Source organism: Manis javanica, chromosome 3 (genome assembly GCF_040802235.1).
Source record: "Manis javanica isolate MJ-LG chromosome 3, MJ_LKY, whole genome shotgun sequence".
Taxonomy (NCBI): domain Eukaryota; kingdom Metazoa; phylum Chordata; class Mammalia; order Pholidota; family Manidae; genus Manis; species Manis javanica.
Window position 1 is genome coordinate 148785757 of NC_133158.1, and position 24317 is coordinate 148810073.

General features: G+C 43.8%; 1 protein-coding gene across 1 annotated transcript in view; it reads right to left on the minus strand.

Moving 5' to 3' along the window:
* LOC140848278 (uncharacterized) overlaps positions 1–24317 on the minus strand; it is a 182290-nt gene that overhangs the window by 153241 nt on the left and 4732 nt on the right. Inside the window, exons 2-3 of the mRNA XM_073230481.1 lie at positions 22641–22731; positions 20004–22053 (exon numbers count right to left, since the gene is read on the minus strand). Coding sequence (XP_073086582.1) covers positions 20004–21540 — 1537 coding nt within the window. The 5' untranslated portion in view covers positions 21541–22053; positions 22641–22731. The remainder of the gene's footprint in view (positions 1–20003; positions 22054–22640; positions 22732–24317) is intronic.

Genomic DNA, 24317 nt, shown 5'->3' on the forward strand with positions numbered 1-24317 from the left:
TTTAAGGCTTTCATATACAACTTCCTTCCTGAGAAAATATATTCTTTATAAGGATGTTGGTGTAATATGAAATAATATGAGAAGGCATAGCTCAGTGATACTCTGAAATCTAAATATTGGCCTTTTAAGAAAGATTTTGCTTAAAAAATTAAACTTAAAAAATGACTAAAATGATGATTCTTGCCCAGATGAACACCTTCCACACTGAATCACTGCCTAACTCTACCATTCAGATTCTTCAGCCTATAGATTTTCCATATCCTTTAATGAATCCAATATTAGCCAGAGGAATTTTTAAATCTGAATCAGGTCATGTCACTCTGTTGAAAACGCCAGTAGTTTTCCATCTCATCCAGAATCAAGGCGTAAGTCACTGTCATGCCCTTCCAAGACCCTGGAGTCTTGCTGCCAATGACTCCTTCCAGGCCTTACATCCTACATCCCTCCCCCTTGCCTCTGCCCCTCCACTATCTCCTTCCTTGAATCTGTCCATCCCACTCTCATCTGAGGGCCTTCATACTCATCACTACCTCTCCCTGGAATGTTCTTTGCCTGGAAATCTGCAAAGTTACTCTCTCATTTCCTCTAGGCTTCTGCTCAAATGACATCTTCCCATGAAAGTCTCCCCTGGCTACCATATTAATCAGCAACACCCCCTGCCAGCACTCTGTTCCCCCTTCCCTGCTTTATTTTTCTCCACAACACTTATATTAAGTAAGCCCATAAAGGTACCCGTCTGTTGTTTATCTTCTTTCCTCCACTAGAACTCCCCCAAAGCAGAGACTTTTGTCTATTTTGTTCACTACTGCGTCTCCAGTACCTGTACGATTGCCTAAACATAGCTGGAACTTAATAAATATTTTTTGGATGAATGAATTCATTGCTGTAAATAGAAACATTAATAATACTTATGAAGTATTGAAACTCCAACAGGGAGATGTAGCATGACATTTCTTTCTGAAGTCAATTCCCTACAAATTATATCTACACTAAGTATAACCCATTTATCTGTCATTAAAGAACTAAACCATTCTAACATAATAAAAGAGTACAAATGGAGGCCAACTTGTCATATGTCTAAATACTTAAGAGTGATTAAACAAGCTAAAATGTTAATATAGAGTATAAGCTTAATACATATGCCTCATTATGGCAAAATCTTTAGGCCAGAATTTTAGGAAATTATTTTGAAGTAATTATTCAAAAATTCAATTCTAGGCCTTTTTGTTTTTGTTTTGTTGTGTGGGTGTATTTGTGTGTGTGTGTATTTGTGAGATACTGTGTGGTTGGTTTGTTTTTGCCAAAAAAATTAACCAAATTTGAAAATATTTGAGGTGTAAACTTTTTGAAGATGTTCTGATAACCTCATCTATGAACACCAGTAGCCAGCTTGTTCCTAATGGAACCAAATTTTGAGTGACTTCCTGTTGGCCTGACAGCCTTAACTATTATTCATTGTACAAGGAAATTGAACTGGGAACTAATACCAAAAGCACTTTCAGTGTAATCCAGCAGCGTTCAATGCTCTCCTGCCAAAATAAAAACTGAAAAATGATTGACAGAAACCAATATGTAAGTGAAAAAGAATGGAAAAGAGGTTTCAATTCATGTGAGAGAGAATTATTAGTTTCTTTGGGAAATAACAAAATGTGGACATGACCAGATGCAAAAAAGGATGTAGAGATATGAATAATTCACCCAACAATGTGTTTCCAGGACAACTTACAAATAAGGCATAACAGTGTGACATGAGTTATATTTATAAATCTTGAAGGAAATGTAAAAGTAGAACTCAAGAGTATCAGCTTTAATAAGGAAGATGACAATAATAATATAATAGAAATAACTTTATAACATTTATTTTGTGCCAGGCATTGTTCTAAGTGCTTTTCATGTAGAACTCATTTAATTCTAAAAATAATCACATGAAAAAGGAACTGTTATTATACTCAACTTAAAAAGGAGGAAAATGAGCCACTTAAAAGTTCAAGTCACTTGATCCCAGTAGTGTCGTTGGGATCTGAATTCAGGCACTGTGGTTCTAGGGTTCATATTCTTAACTGCTATTACACTATATTTTGCCTTTGACCTGAACAATATAAACATAATTAAAATAGTAATCGTACCTTAGTTGTATAAAGTATTTTATGATGCGTGAAATTTCACTCTACATTCATGACCTTATTGCAGACTTACAACTTCTCTGAGTTATACAGCACCATGTTATTCCCATGTTAAATGTAAAATTTTTTAAAGGTTTTGTATTTTAGATAAGGAAAGGCAAGAAAAAAATATTCCACACGTGATGGAAAAATATAGAATATGAGGCTCTAGTAAAGTTAAGGGGTTTTGGGTCCTAATATCCTAAGGTTATCACTTGAAGAGAACACATACCTGGCTCCCAACCACAGTCAATAATTTTCAGAGCCAATCCCTTTCATTTTCAGAGTTATACCTTTATAAACTCTCAACTAGAAAATGCTTTCCAGCAAGTGTCTCACACAGGTGCACACATCCCTTCAATTTTTCAAGGGCACTTTCCTGTGAATAAAACCATTCTTGTTATGCAAAACATTTAAATTCTCAGTCTGAAGGATTCCTGAAGCAGTGTATATAGTTTATACTTTCAGCCAAAATGGAGTCAATGGAATATAGGGAAAGTCTGCTCCCAAAATAAATTCAATTTTTACCTTCTAGATTAGGCAAGCTGATTGAAGCTTTAATGAGATTTTTCAAATTGCAACAGTTCTAAATGTCACTGTTCAATTCCAATACCTGACACTGATTCCAGCCTTCCTCTTTGTCAGGCTCTGTGCTAAGCCCTTAAATATATAATCTCATTTGATCCTCAGGGCAATGTGAGATGAGAAACATTAGCTGTCCCCATTTAATAGATAAATAAACTGAGCACTTAGAGAAGTTAAATAATTTAGTACATAAGACTGAAATATCCTTTCTAATAGCCTAGCTCATCCTGTTATCTATTAGAACACTATTTGAAGTTGTTCCTATGGAGCAAAGTGGAAAGAATAAATAAAGAAGTTACAAATTCAAAGAATTTTTAAAAATGAACCATGAGCTCTTCTTATAGTAACTAGAAAGAGCATAACTATGTGGCAAATTACTTCTGTTCCTTACGCAGCTATATTTAGTTAAATCACATGGAATGGCCATTTTTAGGCGACAAATAAATACTGGTAAGTACAGATAGCTCAATATTAATAGGAGTGGATTAAGAGGATCTGAGTTGTAGGTCAAAGACTGTGATTTTAAATTCAGCTGGAGATTATAAAATTGTATTAACATAGCTAGCCCAAGATTCTGAATTGAAAAAAGTTCTTCTGGTGTGGACCTGTGTTGTCTTTGGCCTCAACATTCATTCCCCTCCTTTATGAAATAGCAAACTGAATTTGCTTTGAGAGCCCTCTTCTTACTCCATTGGGTATGGTCTGGTGGGACAGCCCATCAAGATGCTTTGCTCTCTTTCCTGGCCACAGGTGGCACATGATTCGAGCCAGACCAGTCACACATTTGAAAGCACTGGAGTTGATGCATGCCCTGACCCTCTAAAAAGCAAAAAACAAACAAACAAAAAAACTGTCTGGGTACTTCTGCTGTGTTTTCTCTAATTCCTGACCTTTTGAAGCATGGTTCTTAATCTCTCCTTCCATTGCTCAAACTCTCTCATATTCAGAACAATATTTTTCCTGATTAACTAGAATAATTAATTCTAGTTAATGCTGTTTAATTCCATTAAATTTTATTAAGTCCATTTAATTCTGTTTAATTCTGATTAACCAGAATCAATTTCTGTTGCTTGCAACCAAAAATTCTTAACAGAGCATACATTTTAGCAAGACAGCTTGTGGACAAGGGGTGAGGGATAAGAGTTAAGGTTATGGTGAAAATTAGAGCTGGGTAGAGGAGGTAAGAAGTTACTTTATGATTGTGGGTAAAATTGAAACATTTCCAGAATATCTGGCCTGGCTTTAGTATATCTGCATATCAATAGGCGTTTAGAGGTGGAAAGAAGTATGGCTTTAGTACATTTGCCTGGGCAATGGAGGGCTTATCTGCACCTGAGAGGTGAGGGTGATGGCTGGTGTTGTGGCTGGTTGACCATGCCGATGTGGTTGCTGCTTGAGCAGAGAAGAAAGACGGCCTGGGATTGCAGTTTGTGAGCAATAAACTTAATTTCTAAACTTAATTTCTCCCTTTGACTGATTTTGACTTTTAGGGCTATTTTGCCCCAGGATTTCCTTTCCCCGGACTTACAATTCATGAAAGTCAGCAGGGTTCCTGTAAACCCGTAACCTGTCATAATGGGTGCAACCTTTGGGAGGGCTGCCCCCAGAAATGATGGGAAGAAGTGGCATTTGCACCAAGGGACATGTGTCTACACTAGTGTGGTCGTGGAGGCACCACCACCGCTGCTGGCCACGCCAACCCCGGCCCGTGGCCGAGCCTAAGGCTACTGCTTCTGCCACTGCTGCTGCTCTTGCTGCCAGCCAGAGCCTGGCCACAACCATGGAAAGGAGCAGAGGTCCGGGTCACCTTGAAGCAACTGGCTGCTGTGCCATGCCTTGCTGGCTACAGAGCCCATCACTGGAACAGCTCCAACCAAGCTAATAACCTCCTACCCCATCGCGGGGTGGGTATGAGACGGGACCCAAAGGCCACGGAGTGGCGTGGCACAGACACCTCAAAAGACAATGTGGGCCCATTGCTGTGGCTTGTCTTTCACCTTTGAAGAAGTCAGCCAACCCTGGAAAGAGTACCCTGCACATTGTGCAGATCAGCAAACCACCAAGAGGGGCATAGAGCATCTCTCTGCAGCCTATGGTCGGTTGACGGTTACTGAGAGTGATCAAGGTACCCACTTTATTGGATATGTGTTGCAAGGATGGGTGCAGCAATTAGGAGTAAAATGGACATGGCACTGGACATTTCAACACATGGATTGGCAATGGCTGGCTCTTCTGGCACCTTAGGGAAAAGGCCTGGAAGCTGGTCTTCAGTGTCCTGGATGTGCCCCCGGGCTGCAGCTGCCGCTTGATGCCTGGAATGGACGAGCTTTGGACTTAATCTGCATGGGATTTTGAACCTAGCTGAATCCTCTGGCTTGAGAATTATGATTATGTTGCTGTTGTCAAGAAAACAATGTTTAAAAAGAGGCTTGACTTTGTCTAATGCTTGATAAAAGTTTTGTGAGCAATATAGCATGATTGTTAGGAATGAGTAAACAAGTGTAGAAACGTATTTTGTGCTTAGTGAGAGATGCGCTGTAAAGTACATTTACTTAATCTGCATAGGCTGAACCCTCTGGCTTGAGGATTATCAAGATTTTATTGCTGTTGCTATTGCATGTTACTAGATTGGTCGGAAGAGGGGGATCGAGTAAATTGTAAGGCGATATTTCTGGAGGGATGGATTGTGGGTAAAATTGAAACATTTCCAGAATATCTTGCCAGGCTTAAGTATATCTGCATATCAATAGGCGGTCAGAGGTGGAAAGAACTATGGCTTTGGTACATTTGCATTTTTCCTCAGGGGTGGAGAAGTTCATCTCCATATCAATGAGTAATTACCTGGGCAACAGAGGGCTTATCTGTACCTGAGAGGTGAGGGTGAAGGCCTGGTGTTGTGGCTGCTTGAGCAGAGAAGAAAGACAGCCTGGGACTGCAGTTTGTGAGCAATAAACGGGTTTTAAACTTTACTTCTCCCTTTGATTGATTTTGGTTTTTAGGGGTATTTTACCCCAGGATTTCCTTTCCCCGGACTTACAATGATACAAGCAGGATTGACATCATTTGGAGCAGACTAGTGGGAGACTTTATAGGTGGATGTTAGTTATTATCAATGTTCTGATTTTTGCTTTGGATGATGGGTTCTTGGGTGTTTATTTTATAATAAATAAATAGATAAATAAATAAATAATGACTTTACATAAACTAAGATGCAAATGTGTCAGGAAACAAGAATTATGACTATCTTAATTTTGTGTAGTTCAGCTAAAAATACTTTTTTAGAGAAGTAAAATTTTTAAATTAGAAAACCACTGAAAATAGAAACACACTTAGGCTGTTCAACTAATCTCTCCAAAGACTTATTTTAGACAAATAATTGCAGTACCTAAAGAAGAAAAACTTAAAAGGAGTTTCCTCCAAAGACTGATAACATTCTAAATTATAAAATAATTTAACAGTGGAACTTGAAAACTAAGTATTGAATTAAATTAGTTTCATTGAGTTTCCTTTCTGCTCTTCCAATTTTTCTAGAGTGTGATCCTTTAATTCAATAATGAAAGGCATTTGAGCAATCATTTCAATAGGGTCATCCCCAAAAATCTCATGATCTTTACTTTATTTAGTTACAACTATCGTGGTATCCTTACAGAAGCCTAACTTCCTATTTTAGAAAAAGAAAATGGTGGTAAGTAAATAATGTCACTGATGGAAAGAAACAATGAGGAGTGGATAATCCCAATCTGAATAGACTCCAAGTCATGATAAATGTGAAATGCAGACAAAGGGCAGATTTCTTCAGAGGCGCTAGCCAAGGTTTTGACTAAAATTCTAAGGAACAGCACTTTTTAAAATATCATATAGAATCAAACTTAAAAACTTGCATGTCTAGCAAATACACAGGTTTAATAATCACAGAATGCCTAGATCATACAAAGTTTGAATATTCAGTAGAAGAAATGAAATAATATGTAAGGATTCTAGATTTTTATACACATTCATACCCATTTCTGTGTGATTACTATACACCATTTAAATGTAAGCTGCTGTGGGTCAAACTGCAATATTTCCAGAATCTCTTGCCTGGCCTTAGTCCATCTCCTTATCAATAGTGTTTACAAGGGGTGGAGAGAAGTTGTTCTCTCCTTACCATTTCCATATCAATAGGTGTTTACAAGTGGGGAGAGGTGAGCACACACAAGAATGGGGAGAAATAGTCAGGCAAGAGCAACAGCCAGAGAAAGAGGGGAGTGGAGTCAGGCCTCCTGTGAGCAAATAAATAAGTTTCTCCCACTCTATTTTTCCCTTTGACTGATTTTGGCTTTAACAGTTTCACTGGTTTATTCACCCCAGCCTGGGAACATGCTTCTCCCTGGAGCTACATCTGGCAGTAGACAGCAGGACCTCTGAACCTGAAATCTGTCTTCTTGGGTGTGATGCTTGGGTGGGCTGCCTCTAGAGATGGTAGGGAGACACCTGGGAACCCCGCTGTGAATGGTGAGGACCCTGCTGTGATGGTGCAGGTTCACCCCCTATCTGTGGGGCTTCCATTCGGGGAGACCCTACTGGGGAATTGGCCTAGACAAGTGGGCCCCTCCCTGGAATTGAGGAAGTGTGGAGACACCAGAAGCTGTGGAATTAGCCGTCCGTGAGACAGGGGACTGTATATGGGGTCTGAGTGGCTGTGTGGCTACAGGAGTTGTGGAGTTGTTGTTTCTCAAGAATCTGAAAAGGGTTACTGAGGAGAGAGATGCACTTTGGCATTGCTTGGATGAGCTGGACAATGAGACACGGCATGCCCTTGAGAAAGAGAGACAGTTATTGAGAAGTGAGGAGGTGCTGCTAAAAGACATGTTAGCAGTTAGGGAGGAAGAAGCAGAATATAAGCTACAGGAGACTGTGGGGGAGGAGAAGAAAGGAGTGGTAGATGGTGGAGGAGATGTCATGGGAGGATAAGGGGGTGGGGGCGAGAGCGTAACTGTTGCTGAGGCACCAGCTCCTCCTGTATTAAAGGCCCACCCAGTTGAAATTAAGAAAATAAAAATGCCAACACCACCAGTTCCTCAGGGGGAGGAGCCACCCCCTCCCCAGGTTGTGGAGCACTCCATGCTCCAACCCTATATCCAGGATGAGCTGGTGGATTTGAGTATATGGTTTCAGGAGAAGCCTTTGGAACTTCTGCCTACTTGGTTTTTGCATCTTTGGAATTTGGGGGTAGAAAGCATTGTTCTGTCAGGATCCAAAATGGTAAACTGGTTTCCCTGATGACCCACTCCTATCCCTGACAGTGGTTGCAAAGTGCTTGTCACACTTCAGGGAAACATGCATTTCTGGAATGGTTAACAGCAGCCCTCAGGGCGGTTTGGCCAAATCAGGGTATTTACCATATTTCCCCACTTGCTAGAAAACATACAGAACTCTACCATATTTTATGGGAGTTGGGCATAAAAAATATCATCCATAATGTGAACCCCAGGACCCCAATGAGGATTTGTACACCACAGGAATGAGAAATCTGGTGCTTTTATTGTTTCAACTTCCCCCATCTCACTTTAAGACCCTAGTGACTACTCTTGCTTGCCCCCCACATAGGGTAACCCATAAATGAGTCTACTTGCTTGAGCAGATTTGGAGGAGGTTGAAACAATAAGAGCACAGAAGGAAGTACAGGCTATGACTGAAAGAAGAGGTGCAAAGGGCCCTGTGAAGGTCTTGAGAACCCAGATGGGCTGATTAGATAAAGTTGGGGGCAGAGAAAGAAAAATCTGATGGGCAGCACAACAGGATCTTGTTAGAACTATGGCACCAATTAAAGCCAGAGCAGTGGTTCTAGCTGCTGAGGTTCAAGACACTGAAGTCAATGTCAAAGCCCCATGTCTGGTCTGTGTCCCTGCACAGGGGACTTCCTGGGGAAAAATACTCAGACTCTGCCTGGGTCCCGATCCCCACAGGAGTATGACTGGGTGTTATAGTTTAACTGAAGGTAGGTAGGGATCAGAGGCCATATGTGGAATTAGTGATTCATTGGTCCCCTGTGTAAGATAAATTTTAGCCAAAATAAGCAGGCAAAGAGAGACAACAAAGGGCCAGGTAGTTTATTTGAGTGCAACTCTCAGGTGATGTTCCATGGCCTGGGTATTACAGGCCGGGGAAGTCACACCTGGTCAGGGAGGTGGGGGCTTATAAGGGATTAGTAGGGGGAGGAGTGGGAAAGCTATCCTAGGGGGCGTGGACAGGTATGATTGGCTAAAGGTGACATAATAGTCAACTAGAAACTTTTTTCCTTCCAAGAGGGAGGAGGCTGACATCCGGGTCTTAGTTGGCACATCGGAAGGATGGAATTCAGGAAGAGCTGTCCCCTTTCCATATAAGGCACGGACCTTGGGGTCTGGTCTGTTCTCCCCCTATGACATCTCTGTTCTGTTTGCATGTCCTCCAACCTAACACCCTGTGAATGTACAATGTGTCCTGGAGCTGGTGGAATGTTCTCTGATTTATGGCAACCCTAAGTGGTTTCCTGATACATAGAAACTATGATAGATGATATCATATGATATCATGGATATGATAGATGGCCATGGGGATAAGGCAGTTGGAGTGAAGAAAGCCCAAACCCCACTGGGGATAGGGCACTTACCCCCAAAAGAGCAAACTGTGTACATTTCTCCCCTCCCTGAATATATTTTGGGGGTGGACATCCTGCGGGGCCTGTGGTTAGAGACCACTGCAGGTCAGTTCAGACTGAGGGTACATGTGGTAAAGGCAGTTCTAAGGGGACATGCTAACACCCATCTATAGCTCTGCCTGTACCTCGGCAGGTGACAAATACTAAGCAGTATAAATTGTCTGCGGGACACAAGGAAACTGGAGAAACTCTACAGGAGTTGGAGAAGGTGGGCATCATAAAGCCCACTCATAGTCTTTTTCATTCCCCAGTTGGCCAGTGAAAAAGCTGATGGCTCCTGGCATATGACCATGGATTACAGGGAATTGAATAAAGTCACACCCCCTTTTCATGCTGCTGTACAGCAGCCCTTATGGACACCCTCAGTCATGAGCTAGGGATATATCACTATGTTGTGGACCTTGTTAATGCTTTCTTCTCTACAGACATAGCACAGGAAAGTCAGGAACAGTTTGCCTTTATGTGGGAAGGTCACCAGTAGACATTCACTGTCCTTCCACACAGATAACCTCCACAGTCCCACAATTTGTCACACACTTGTAGCCCAGGTCTTTGCCACATAGAAGAAACCACAAACGGTGCGGCTGTATCACCGTTACATCGCATTGAAGATATCATGCTCACATCTGATTCTCTTGAAGATTTAGAAGGCACAGTCCTTAGACTGCTGCAACATCTACAGGAGAAAGGATGGGCTGTGAACAGCACCAAGGTTCAGGGACCTGGTTTGTTTGTAAGTTTTTCAGGAGTTGCCCGGTCGGGTAAGACTAAAGTTATCCCATAAGCAGTCGTAAATAAGGTCCAGGTTTTCCCATCCCTACAACTGTGGCAGTATTACAAGAGTTTTGGGGACTTTTGGGCTACTGTACAGTGTTTATCCTGCACTTGGCACAAATTCTGAAGCCCTTATATTATCTGATACAAAAGGGCATCAGGTGGGACTGGTATGAAAAATGTGCAGCTCCTTTAAGTGCTGCTATGTGAGCAGTCAGAGCCATACAGACCTTGAGTGTAATGGTCTTAACAAGGCCTGTGAGCATGATGTTCATAACCAAGGATGGTAATGGATGGAGCACCTGGCAGTGGCTTGAATGGACCCACCAACCTATTGGATTCTGGTCACAACTGTGTAGAGAATCAGAGGTCTTGTAAACCTTAATAGAAAAGCAACTGGCTACTATGTACCAGGCTTTGCTGGCTACAGAGCCCATCACCAAAACAGCTCTGACCAAGGTAATAACCACCTATCCCATTGTGGTGTGGGTGAGAGACTGGACCCAAAGGCCATGGAGTGGCATGGCACAGATGCCTATACTGGCCAAATGTGGTGCAAACTTACAGAAGTATAGCATCCTTTTCACTAGCCCTTAAGTAAAGAACACCAATGCTTATTAGGGCCAGTAACTTATACAAGTGGAAAACAGGAAGAACTTGCTTTTGGTACATTTGTAACCAAGAGTCCTTAAAGGGAGGGAAAAGTCCCTGTACCTGAAAGTGCTTGGTATACAGACGGCTCCAGTCATGGGCAGCCCCTGAAGTGGAGGGCTGTGGCTTTCCATCCTAAAACTGAGACAATATGGATGGAGGATGGAGAGGGGAAGAGCATCCAGTGGGCTGAGTCATGGGCAGTATGGCTTGCGACCACCCAGGAGCCCTCCCCTATAGTTGTCTGCACTGACAGCTGGGCCGTCTATCAGGGATTGACTTTGTGGCTACAGACATGGTACCATGCCAACTGGATGGTTGGTCACCAACTCCTTTGGGGAGCAAGAGTTTTGGCAAGACCTATGGGCCTCTGGTCAGACTAAGACAGTTATCTATCATGTGACTGGCCATTTGCCTTTGGCATCCCCAGGGAATGATGAAGTAGATATATTGGCCTAGGTGTTTTGGCTAGAAGGAAAGCCTGCCTCTGATGTAACCCAGTGGTTACATCAGCATTTGTCGTATGTGGGGTAAAAGACAATGTGGGCTGAAGCCCGTCGGTTGGGTTTGACCTTTGAAGAAGTCAGCGGAGCCTGGAAGGAGTGCCTTGTGTGCTCTAAGAGGAACTTACACCAAGTCCCACAGAAACATGGGACAATAGTAAAGAGGCTTATACCCCTTGTCAGGTGGCAGATAGACTGTATTGGGCCTCTGCCCATATCAGAAGGATATCGGTATGCCATGATTTGTGTGGATACAGCTACTGGCCTGTTGGATGCTTTTCCTGTACTTCATGCAGTTCAGCAAACCACCAAAAGGGCCTAGAGCATCTCTTTGCAGCCTATGGCCGGCCACAGGTGACTGAAAGCAATCAAGGCACCCACTTTACTGGACATGCATTACAAGGATGGGTGCAGCAATTAGGAATAAAGTGGAAGTTTTATGTACCATAGAATCCTACTGGGGCATGCTTGATAGAGAGGTAAAATAGTTTGTTGAAATCTGGCCTGAAGTCAGACACCAATAGTCTACAGGGCAGGGCAGGTCGCTTATGGAGAATGCTATGGCATTTGATCAAGGAGCCTTGAGCCCTGTGGACATGCTAACACACATTGCTGCCTCTCCTATACAACTGTTTGTGCAAACTAAAGAGGAGTTACTGAAGCCAGGATAGGGTCAGCAGAGCAACATTCTGCTGCCAGCCCCAACTGCATTAAACCCTAGAGAGACTGTTGAGTGAATATGGCCTTGAACATTTCAACAAATGGACTTGATGGCTGGCCCTTCTGGCACCTTGGGAAAAAGGTATGGAAGCTGGCCTTCTGTGTATTCCTGGAGTAACAGCATAGGGGCCCCCAAAGATCACGATAGTATATCCAAACACCAGAAGGTAAGAGCATCTAATGAGGAAGTTTTGTTTCATCTTTATGGCCAGAGCATGTACCTCCTGTAGCCCTATCTACTGACCCATCTGTAACTCGCACAGGGAGCGGGGTGAAAGTCTGGTATACTAGACCAGGACGGGATCCCATTCCTGCCACTGTCCCATCACAGGACATTCTCTTGCATGCATCCTACCTAAACGACAAGATTTGCCTATGCTGGTGTCACCCTTCAGGTTATTTTCTTCTACACTTTTTGCTACTTGGATCTGCTTCCTGGCTGCAGCTACTGCTTGCTGAGAGTGCATGGAGTTCCCTACCAATTCAGCTGCTGGCCCCCTGTGGAATCAGTGAGCTATGGACTTAATCTGCATAGGACTTTAAACCAAGCTGGATTCTCCGGCTGAGGATTATCATGATTTTATTGCTCTTGTTATTGTATGTTATTAGACTGGTTGCAGTGCTCCAGTTTTCTCACACAGGGACCATTGTGGAAGATGGGAACCAAGTAGATTGTACAGTGAGAATTCTATAGGGGTGGGCTGTGGGTAAAAGTGCAGTATTTCCAGAATCTCTTGCCTGGCCTTAGTCCACCTCTATATCAATATGTGTTTACAAGGGGTGGAGAGGAGTTATTTTCTCCTTAGCCATTTCCATATCAATAGGTGTTTGCAAAGGGGGAAAGGAGAGCACGTGCAAGGTCAGGGAGAAATACCGGAGTGAGATTGGCAGCCAGAGAGAAGGAGGCGAATGAAGCCAGGCTTCCTGTGAGCAAATAAACTGGTTTCTCCTACTTTACTTTTTCCCTTGACTGATTTTTGGCTTCACTCGTTTCACTGATTTAGTCATCCCAGGCTGGGAACACACAGCCCCCCAGACTTACAGCCATACATCAAAAGTTAGATACATCAAACCTGAGAGTTAAAAAGGATGTTATGCTCTTTTAGTCTGACTCATTTCCTTATTTTAAAACAATATGTATGTGAAAACTCTCTGTGGATTCTATAGTTCTGCTTTCATTTTAAAATATGAGACGGCTGAGGTCCAAAAGAGTTAAGTGACTATGTCACATAGCTATTTAGTGACCCGCCTGAGGATGGAACTGAGATCTCCCAATAGTCTGATACTCTTCCAAAAAATGTTTATTAAACACCAACTATATATCATGGGGTCCAGACATAGTGAAGAAATACAAGATCCCCAGAAGACAGTAAGCAAACAATAACAAAAGTCAACAATTTAAATAAGAACAAATGTTACTGAAATGTTAAAAGTAGGGAAAATGATAAAGAGTAGCCTATTGAAAATGGGGATATTAAATAAGGTATTCAGGGAAAGGATCTCTGAGAATTTAGGGCTGGGAGGGAAATGCCAATGGCAAAACCATAGAGCTCTTTGCACTGTGATGTGAAATGTAAAATAACATTCCAGAGGGACCTTATTTTAATACCCTATTTCATTCTAAAAAGCAAGTTCCTCTCATATGGTTTAGTTTCTCATGAAATCTCTCCAAAAGGGAGAGATCACATATATGTACATAATCTTACAGTGTTGTAAAATGCTTTCAAACACATTATTTTATTTGATGTTTATGACAGTCCTAGATGGTAGGCAAGGTAGTTATTGGGAGAAATCCATGGTGGAATGAAATGAACACCAGTTTTGTAATTAGGGTTCAAAACTTGGTCTTACGACTTATCAACTTTAATCTTTAAGCATATAACTTAAACTCTCTGAAACTGGTTTCTTTACTGGTCAACTGAAGATAAGCGTGTCTTTTATTGTCGCGTGCCCTGTCCTTGCCGGCAAGAACAGCATGCAACAACAGCAGGATTCTTCTGCAGAAAGCTTTATTCTTCAGCTCTTTGTGAAACAAATGAGTTGGGCAGGACCCAGAGGGGAAGGAGAGGCTTGCTTATATAGTTCTCATGCTCTGACCTGGTTGGTGCGGCTCCATATGCCTTATTAGCATAACCATTTGGTGGGTCTCATTGATCCTTATGCCAAGGCGCAATTAGCATGTAGTTTAGTGGTGTGGGATGATTTGTCATTAGGAAGTTCGGGGCCTTCTGGCTGCCCTGCATTGGGCGCTATTTTCTGAGCGCGGCTGCCAACATCTCCCCCTTTTTTGTCTAACAGAAGCTCAAGGCGGAACTTGCCAGCAGAGGCGGAGACAGAGGCCTGACCTCCATCATACTTCCTGATGCCCCCTTTTTGGAGAGGGGTTCTGGGCATCTACCCCTATGCAGTCAGGCATGCCTCTCAGAGGGGTCCAAGACCTCTTGCAGTGCTTTGCCTCGCATCCTCTGGCTGGCGTTGGGACCGCTTGGTACAAAGGGTTTGGACCCTTTTTCTCAACCCTCTTGCACCATGAGCTTCTTAAAGAAAGCTGTGATTAAGCATTGAGGTACTCGGGCCTGGTGCAGTGCCACATGGGCTCAGGGTGCAAGAGCTACCTCAAGCTAAAGCCGAGCTTCCTTCTTAAGCATGTTGAGCCACACTTGGGGAGAGGCGCCAACGTCTATCGCCATTAGGGCTTGAGCAAGGATCACCTTGTCCTGCTTATGTTGGTTGCGGAGTCTGCATAACAACCAGAGTAAGAGCATGAGACCTCCAAGCAGGAACACGCCCATCCCAGCCATGCCCGCCCACTCCTTGACGTGGGAGAGAGCTCTGAGGAACCAGGAAGAGAGTCCTTCCGCTACGGAGATATCTAGACGGGTGGAGTTGATGTGGATAATTTCTCGCCGCAGCTCTTCTAGTGTCCCATCGAAGTCTTGGGACCAGTTTCCTGAAAGATACTGGGACAGGTCTCGTGACAGATTAGCTGCCCGTGTAAAATTTTTATATTGAATGCTAGTGATGCAGAGGGCACGATATTTCCGCTCACATCCCAATTGGGCCATTTGCCAGAGCACCTCTATTTGTTCCTCCACGAGATCTATGCGTTGATTGAGGATCATTATTCCTCCTTTCAGTTTGCCATCAAGTGTGGACTGTTGGTCCAGGGCAGAAGCTACTGAGGCTGCAAGGTTATTGAGCTCTGTAGCCGATTTGATGGAGGTGTCTAAAGCTATACCAGCGGCGGTGGCTGCGACCGCGGTCGCGGAGATCAGGAGCACTATGGCGGCTGTAACACCGAAATCGCGCCTTTCTCGAAACAGAGTCATGGTGTTAGGGGCGTCTACGGGAACAGGGACCCAACGGGGGATGCGGACTACCAAAGCATTGGTAAAGTTACGCGCATCCCAACACTGAGACAGAAAGCAGGTTTCATTGGAGCAGGAGTCAAAGCTACTATTGGATAAGATAAACAGAAATGGGGGGTATACGCATACTGGAGAAGGTGGAAAAAGGGAATTAGGTGACTCTGGACCTGATTTTGCTGAACACATGTAGTTCTCGTTGTTATGGGTCATGATCATGTTCCAGTGTGCGCGCATGTGGTTATTCTCGCACCAAAAGGTGATATTTTTTACACCGATTCCCCCACCCTGGAGGGCGGAAAAGGGGGAGAGGTCGGTACACGAGCCATTGACTCCACACAGCATCCATTTATGGAAGGGGTTCATGCTCAGCTGCTGACGAAACTCGCCTTCGAGCACCTTTACTGGCCACCAAGCCTCATTGGCTGGCCGTCCCTCCATATCTGGGGAGATGGTAAACTCCTGCCTCTCAGTTGCCCATGTTACTACAGTTGACTGACAGTCAGTCCAGGGCCACAGCTCTCCCTCATAGTCGCCCACACAATGGGAGGCATATTTGGGTTGACGAGGCCTGTCGGTGGAATTGTTCCTGGGAGAGTGTACAAATGTGCCATTGATCCAGAGAACCATCTGGTGGATAGTCATGTTCTTATAGGGCGGGCTCCCTTCCTTATTAGGCCCTTCAAATTTAGCTGACATAACGGGGAGGCTACTGGCCTCTAGAATTATGTCACTGAACCATCCGTATTTCCTCCGTTTCAGGGAGATACAGCCAGCTAGATTCTGAGTGGTGAAGCATAATGACCCATTAGTTACGAAGGATCGGTTTTCTCCCAGGGGAGCTACTAGGGTGTCTTTAACTAAGTAGGGCAAGTTCATACTAGCATTCGTAGTGAAAAAGCGCGGAAAAACGGCTGCATTGAAATGGACAGGCATAGGCTTAGGAAAGGCAGACAGGATTCCCCATCTCAATACTCCCTGAGTCGGGGTCTCCAGTGTCAGGAGCAGGGTCAGGAGGTATAGCGAAGTCATCTCCTTTGTTTAGGACTTTCCTCGTTAGGCGCTCCGGGATCCAGAAGGGATTTTCTTCACCCTGGGGGAAAACACACACAGCTCCCCTGGATCTGATTATGATTGGATCCGGGCCCTTCCATTGGTTAGATAACACGTCCTTCCATTTTACTAGTTCTTGTGGGTCTTTTGGCCACTGATTATGGCGATCCGCTGCTGTATGGCCTTGAGCATCCAGATTCAAAAAATTTATAGTGAAAAGTGCTAGGGCTATGGCAGTTTTTGGTGTGGGGGGTATATCTTCAATTCCCCCTTTTTGTTTAAGTAAATAGGATTTGAGCGTGCGGTTCGCGCGTTCCACAATCCCTTGACCCTGTGGGTTGTAGGGAAGGCCAGTGATATGTTTTATCCCCATGTGATGACAAAATTGAGCAAATTTTGTAGAGGTATAGGCTGGGCCATTGTCTGTTTTCAGAATCTGTGGTAACCCCCATGCGCTCCAAGCCTCAAGGCAGTGCTGGATGACATGGGAAGCTTTCTCTCCTGACAATGGGGAGGCAAAGATGACTCCTGAACAAGTATCCACGGATACATGTACATATTTCAGTTTCCCAAAAGACGAAATATGCGTCACATCCATTTGCCAAACTTGTAAAGGCCTAATACCTCTGGGGTTGATCCCAACATGAGGTGTGGGAAGGAAGCTGCAGCAATGTTGGCAGCTAAGGACAATGTTCCTAGCTTCGGCCCTGGTTATGCTAAACTGCTTGCGCAGTGTTTCGGCAGTGACATGAAATTGTGTATGGAATTTTGAAGCTGTGGTGATAGGGTCTAGCAGGGGAAAAGCTATATTTCTGGTTGCGAGGTCTGCCAGGTGGTTGCCTTGGGTCATAGGCCCGGGAAGGCCTGAATGTGCTCTGATATGAGTTATATACAAAGGAGATTGCCTATGAAGTAGTGCTGATTGTATCTGTTTGAACAAAGTGGCTACTGGGCTGGACGCTTTGATTAGCCCGGCCACTTCTAGAGATTTGACTGCATTAACTACATAACAGGAGTCAGACACAATATTTAAAGGTTCAGGAAAGATTTGTAGGACCTCTAAGACTATGCGACATTCCACTATTTGTGGAGTGTCAGGCGTGTAGCCTTTTGTCACAACTTTGCCATCATGGACATAGGCACCTGTGCCTGTCTTAGACCCGTCCGTGTAAACTGTTTTTCCATGAGGCAGCGGGGTTAGGCTAGTGACCCGAGGAAATACTAGGAGATGATTTTTGGCGAAGTTGATGAGGGGATGTTTAGGGAAATGATTATCAAAGGTTCCTGAGAAACTGTAAGCAAGTATGGCCCAATCATCGTTCATAGCACATAATACTTGTATCTGTTCTACGCTGTAAGGGGTTATAATTTTAGCTGGAGCCTCTCCGAAATGTGTCATGGAGGTTTTTACTCCTCTCAAAGCAAGTTTGGCCACGGCTGCCGGATAGTACTCTATTGTCCTAGCCTGAGAGGCTTGGGGATGGATCCAGATCAGTGGGCCGTGCTGCCATAAAACTGCTGTTGGCAGCTCCGGGGTGGGAAGCACACACAACTCAAAGGGTTCATTCGATTGCACTCTATTTAATTGTGCTGTCATCAAAGCCTGTTCTACTTTGCGAATGGCTTGTAATGCCTCAGGTGTGAGGGAGCGCGGTGACGTTAGTTGTGGGTCTCCTTCTAGGGTTTTAAATAGTGGAGTCAATTCAGTGGTGGGTATCTTTAAGTATGGGCGCAACCAATTAATATCCCCTAGGAGTTTTTGGAAGTCATTCAAATTTCGCAATTGATTATGTCTTATCTCAAGCTTTTGGGGGCAAATTACATCTGTGTAAATGGTTGCTCCTAGGAATTTGCTAACACTAGATTTTTGGACCTTCTCGCTTGCTATATTCAGTCTCCAATTTTCTAGGGATCTAGTGAGATCTATATATGCTTCTTCTATTTCCGCTGGTTGTGGGGAGCAAAGAAGGATGTCATCCATGTAATGGATGATCTTTAGCGTGGGATAGGTCTTACGAATTGGGTCTAGCGCTCGCTGAACGTACAGTTGACATATGGTGGGGCTATTTGCCATTCCTTGAGGGAGGACCTTCCACTGAAATCTGGCATCGGGTTGTTCATGGTTAATAGCTGGCAAAGTAAAAGCAAATCTTTCCCTGTCCTTGGAGCTTAGAGGTATAGAAAAGAAACAATCTTTAATATCTATTATGAGCACTTTCCATTCTTTGGGTAAGGCAGAGAGGAGTGGCAGTCCCCGTTGTACGGGTCCAAGCATTCTCATTTGAGCATTTACTGCTCTCAGATCATGAAGCAACCTCCATGATCCTGACTTTTTCCTGATTACAAATATGGGTGTGTTCCATGGGGACACAGAGGGTTCTAGGTGTCCCACTTGGAGCTGCTCTTGCACTAAGCAATGAGCTGCTTCTAATTTTTCAGAGGATAGGGGCCACTGAGGAACCCATACGGCCTCCTCTGTGAGCCAAGGTATGGGCATGGCATCTTCAATGGCCCCTATGAAAAACCCAGGCCGTGACGGTCATTCTTTACTTTGGGCAGGATGGGCTCTATGTGTCCCTGTTGGTGTTTCCCCAGCCCCTTGCCAGGGATGTATCCCATGTCCATCATCATGCCTTGGGCGGGGGTGGAGTATTCATTAATGAGTTTGAGGCCTAAGTCTCTCATGACATCCCTCCCCCATAAATTGACCGGTAGAGGGAGTACATAAGGGGTGACTGTACCCTCTTGTCCTTCAGGGGCTCGCCATTTCAATGGTTTGGCACTAATTGAAGGGCTTGACTCATATCCTAAACCTTGTAATGAATGTGAGGATTGGGTCACAGGCCACTTGGAGGGCCACCAGGTTGCAGAGATAATACTTTTATCTGCTCCAGTGTCTAGGATTCCCTCAAAGCTCTTTCCCTCTATTTGAAGAGTTAATTTTGGTCTGTCTGCTAAATCTAATACTATGAAGGCTGAATCCCAGTCAGAGGAGCCGAAGCCCCTTTCTCCCCTCTCCGTGTTAGTAGCAGGATAATTGGCGTGGAGACTAGGTAAAACTAAGAGCTGGGCTATGCGGTCTCCCGGGGATATAGGATAGATTCCTCTGGGAGCCGAACACATGATTTTTACCTGTCCTTCATAATCTTGATCTATAACTCCGGGATGAACTACCAGGCCTTTCAATGCAGCAGAAGAGCGCCCTAGGAGTAACCCAATGGTATTTGGTGGTAGGGGGCCTTTAAAGTCTGAAGGGATAGGCTGAACTCCCATCTGTGGAGTCAACACTATTCTGGTGGTGGCACGGATGTCCAATCCCGCGGAACCTGAAGTGGCTCTCCTTGGGGGGCCTGGTTGTTCCCGAATGACACTTGCGTGCTGGTTGCCCCATATATTTGCGGGCCCTGGTGACGGGGGCCCCTCTGGGCGTTTTTTGGCAGTTCTAAGGGTTTCCCTTCTATATCTTTAATAGACCGGCACTCATTGGCCCAATGCCTGCCTTTCTTACACTTAGGGCACAACCCAGGGGTCTTTTGGGTTGTTTGTTCTGAAGCTGGGCTCCTACACTCTCTCTTTATATGTCCTAATTTCCCGCATTGAAAGCATTTGATACTTCTGTTAGTGATCCTGGCTTGTTTGTGGCTCTGTAATATGGCCGCGGCTAGGCCCGCATTGGTGAGTGGCCCTCCTATTTCTCTACAGGCTTTCAACCAGGCATGTATCCCTTTTTGTTTCCAGGGTGTTATCGCCTGTCTGCATTCCTTGGTACATTGTTCAAATACTAATTGCTCTACTAGGGGCATTGCTTGTTCCTGATCTCCAAATATTCTGCCTGCGGCCTCCATCATACGAGCGACAAAGTCAGAAAATGGCTCGCTCAGCCCCTGAATAATTTTTGTCAAATTGCCTGATACTTCTCCTTTGTTGGTGAGGGCTTTCCATGCCTTGACGGCGCACGTGTTTATTTGTGCGTATACCTGTAAGGGGAAGGCAGTCTGGTTGGCTACCCACTGTCCTTGGCCCGTCAGCATATCATATGACCACGCAGGCTGTCCTTCGGCCACGTTTGCGCGTGCCTGGGTCATGCTGATATCATGCCACAATGCCTTCCATTCTATGTATTGCCCCATACTAGAAAGGCATGCCTTAGTTACATATTGCCAGTCTGCGGGTGTCATGGCTGTCTCTGTTAATCTCTCAACTTGTGCTATGGTATAGTTAGCACTGACTCCATAAGCCCGAACGGATTCTGCTAACTCCTTAACTTGTTTATGGCTCAGAGGCTGGTGAGAGCGTACGCCATTATCCTCAAATACAGGAAACATTTGTCTAATTGCCTGAAGAGTATCTGGGTGGCAAAAGGAGAGTGCGCCACTCACGTAAGGTGGCGGGGCAACGGGCGTCGGGGGACACCCTGCTTTCATTTTTTCCTTGGTCCGCTTTTCAACTTTGCTGGTTCCCTTACTTCTGCACTTTGCGGTTTTATTCTCTTCCCCTTCCTCTGCGGACGTTAATTCCTCCTCAGATTCCCTATTGGAGAGTTGGAGGTCCCTCAACTCTTTCCAGGGGTATTTACTATTTTCTCCGAGGCGATCGTCACTCGCTTCTCGGGGCTCTTTCGCTTTTGCCCTAGGCGGGCTTTCTCCCTCACTCTGAGGTTTCTTTACCTTCGTTTTTGTGGCCTTTTTTCGGCCGCGCGCGCTCTCTGTTTCCCGTTCCGTTTCTGACATGCTCTCTTGGATATCTGTCAATGCTCTCTGACCTTCTTTTATTACCTTTTCACATCTCTCATCTTGCAGACAAGCTCTAATCAGTTTCCAGAGGGGCCTGGTGCCTCCCCTCAGGCTACCCTCCTCCTCCTCTCTATCAAGATCTTTCCCCAGTTTGTCCCAGCTCGGGATTGAGAGGGACCCTGAACAAATGAACCAGGGGGCCACACGGTCTATCTCCTTCACAAAAGATCCTAAGACTTTGCTGGAGACCTTCAAGTTTCGCTCTTTGAGAGCTGTCTGCAGCGCCGTGACTAATGACGGTGCATTCCCCATGGTGCCTCCTTATTTACAGAGAACCATCAACCATCATCCTAAAAGGCAGGGGCCTCTCGGAACTTACCCCTCCGGGCTTTCTTCTGACCTGCAGTTCTGAATCCTCTCCAGATGTCTGAAGGGTCCTCCCTGTGCCGGTGATGTTCTGGTTCCCGGGTTTCGGCACCACTTGTCGCGTGCCCTGTCCTCGCCGGCAAGAACAGCATGCAACAACAGCAGGATTCTTCTGCAGAAAGCTTTATTCTTCAGCTCTTTGTGAAACAAATGAGTTGGGCAGGACCCAGAGGGGAAGGAGAGGCTTGCTTATATAGTTCTCATGCTCTGACCTGGTTGGTGCGGCTCCATATGCCTTATTAGCATAACCATTTGGTGGGTCTCATTGGTCCTTATGCCAAGGCGCAATTAGCATGTAGTTTAGTGGTGTGGGATGATTTGTCATTAGGAAGTTCGGGGCCTTCTGGCTGCCCTGCATTGGGCGCTATTTTCTGAGCGCGGCTGCCAACATTTTATAAGCTGTAATAAAAATGTAAAGATATTGTTCAAAATGGTAGTTGACTTACTGGAGGCATTTAAGAATTTTAAGTAATGGTTCTTAATAAATGCAATTTTCAGTTCAGGGGTGAAGGTTAGAGCCCTCAAAACTTTCAGTAGTATATTAAAGTCATAGCAGAAATATGTAAAGAATTCAAATATTTGGCCATTTAGAACCTTTATTCTTCCTGTTCTTCTCTTAACCACTGCCTAATCACTTATGAACTAAAGAGTCTTTATGTTAACGATCTCAATTTCTCCTAAATGTCTTGGTCCTGTTTTGTGTTTGGCTTTTTGTTGTCGGTGATGATGGTATTGGTAGTAGTATTTTTGTTATTTACTTCAGAAGCTAGTTTGTTTTTTGTTTTGCTTTATTTTTCTTTGCTTTATTTTGAGGATGTATGAAGGATATTTGAACATACAAGAAGAAAGAAAGAAAGAAGTGTGATATTAATATAGCAATGGCATTAGTTGTTTGGACTTTGTGTTAACTTAATCATAGTTTAGAGGATTTAGTCTTCATTAAACTAGGAAAATCGAACATATTATAAGTAAACTAGAATACTTACCTATGTGTGAAAGTATTCTCTCTATAATTTTCATTTAATCTTTTTAATATTCATCTGAAGAGTCCAACTACCTTTCCCATCACACTGACATCTGAGGGAAGAAAATTACTCTGTTTTTAAAGATTTAGTCAGAGCTTTGAATACCTTCAACCCAGAAATATTTCAGTTGCTCTGTGAAACTTTCCCTCAAGTGAACTCAGATTTATGCAAGAATAATCCCATAGAGACAAAAGAAATAGAGTTTTCAAAGGCATAACCACATAAAAACTCTATGTTTTGCCACACTTATCCGACACCAAGGTTTATACCCTTTATCTGCCAATTATACTAATTAAATATTGTCTGTCCTTGCTCTTGCATTAGGAGGTCAATGTTGATCCTTTGGAAGCCAAAATAGCTAGAAGAGATCAAGATGCAGTTCTAATATTACATAGTATCACACTGGGATGCTCCATAATTCTTACATTCAATTCTACTGTAATATTGTATCCATGCTACAATGTGAAACAGATTCAGAAAAGGTAAATTACCTATCCAAGTGTTAGGCAGGAGTATAGATATGAGCGGGGTAGAAAGAGAACAAGGTCAGTAAAGGCCCCTAGAAAGGACTCAGTTCACCAGTTAAAACTAGAAAGCCAGAAAAGACTCAAAGTTAATGAGTTAATCATTTAAAACTCAAAAGGTCAGGAGCAACTTGGCCTTAAATGTTTGAATATTCCCTAGATAAAGAGATGTATCTGAGCACAGCCCATGTCTTCACTGTGTCAATTAGATCATTGTAAGATTTACTCTAGCCTGCTAAAAGGCCCACCTATAAAGAGCATAATAAGGACATCCCACTTAGAGCCAAAATCGGTTAAGAAGAAAGATTCTTAACATACTCTTCAGCAAACAACAAACAATAACTCTGCCCGCCTTGGAGGCAGGGCAGACAGTCTTGACTGATATGCTCCCAAAGCAAGAAGCTGCTATCCTGGGAGGGGACCAAAACAGTAAATTTCTTGTGATAAGTTAATTTTGAAGAATTACCTAGAGGACTGATAAGAAACTTAATGTCTCATCAAAGATACTTGGGACCACTTAACAAGTCCATACCCCTAGCCCTTTGTCACATTCCTGAAAAATCCTTAAAAGGGAGAACCCCCAACTCTTTAGGGAGCTCCTCTTTCTCTGAGGTCACCTGACCTTACTCTCTAAGTAACTTTAAATAAAACTTTTATTCTGTGTCACTACTGTGTCTCTGCCCTTCAATTCTTTCTTGCGACAGGGACAAGAACCAAGGAAAATACACAACGCTCCCCCAACACAAGGCCACATAAAATGCAACAGAATCAGGATTTGATCCCCAGTGTCTCCACAGGGAATCTTTCTGCTATATAGTATCTCTCCAATTGAGAACATCCTACAGATTTCATGGCAATGTTGCATACATTAGCTCATCTCCAACCTAGACTGGATCCATTTAATTAGCAATTACGGAAACAGGAGGCCAAATGCCAAATATAATTGAGTCAGCCAACTCCTCTCATACTCACCATTTTCTGTTTATAGTGCAATTACTCTTCAATTTCATAATTTCAGAGCACAGACTCATTTATTAGAGAAAAAAAGGAGTTGGGAAGGATTTATAAACACTGACTAATTTTTCAAATATATGGCTGTAAAAGACAAATGGCT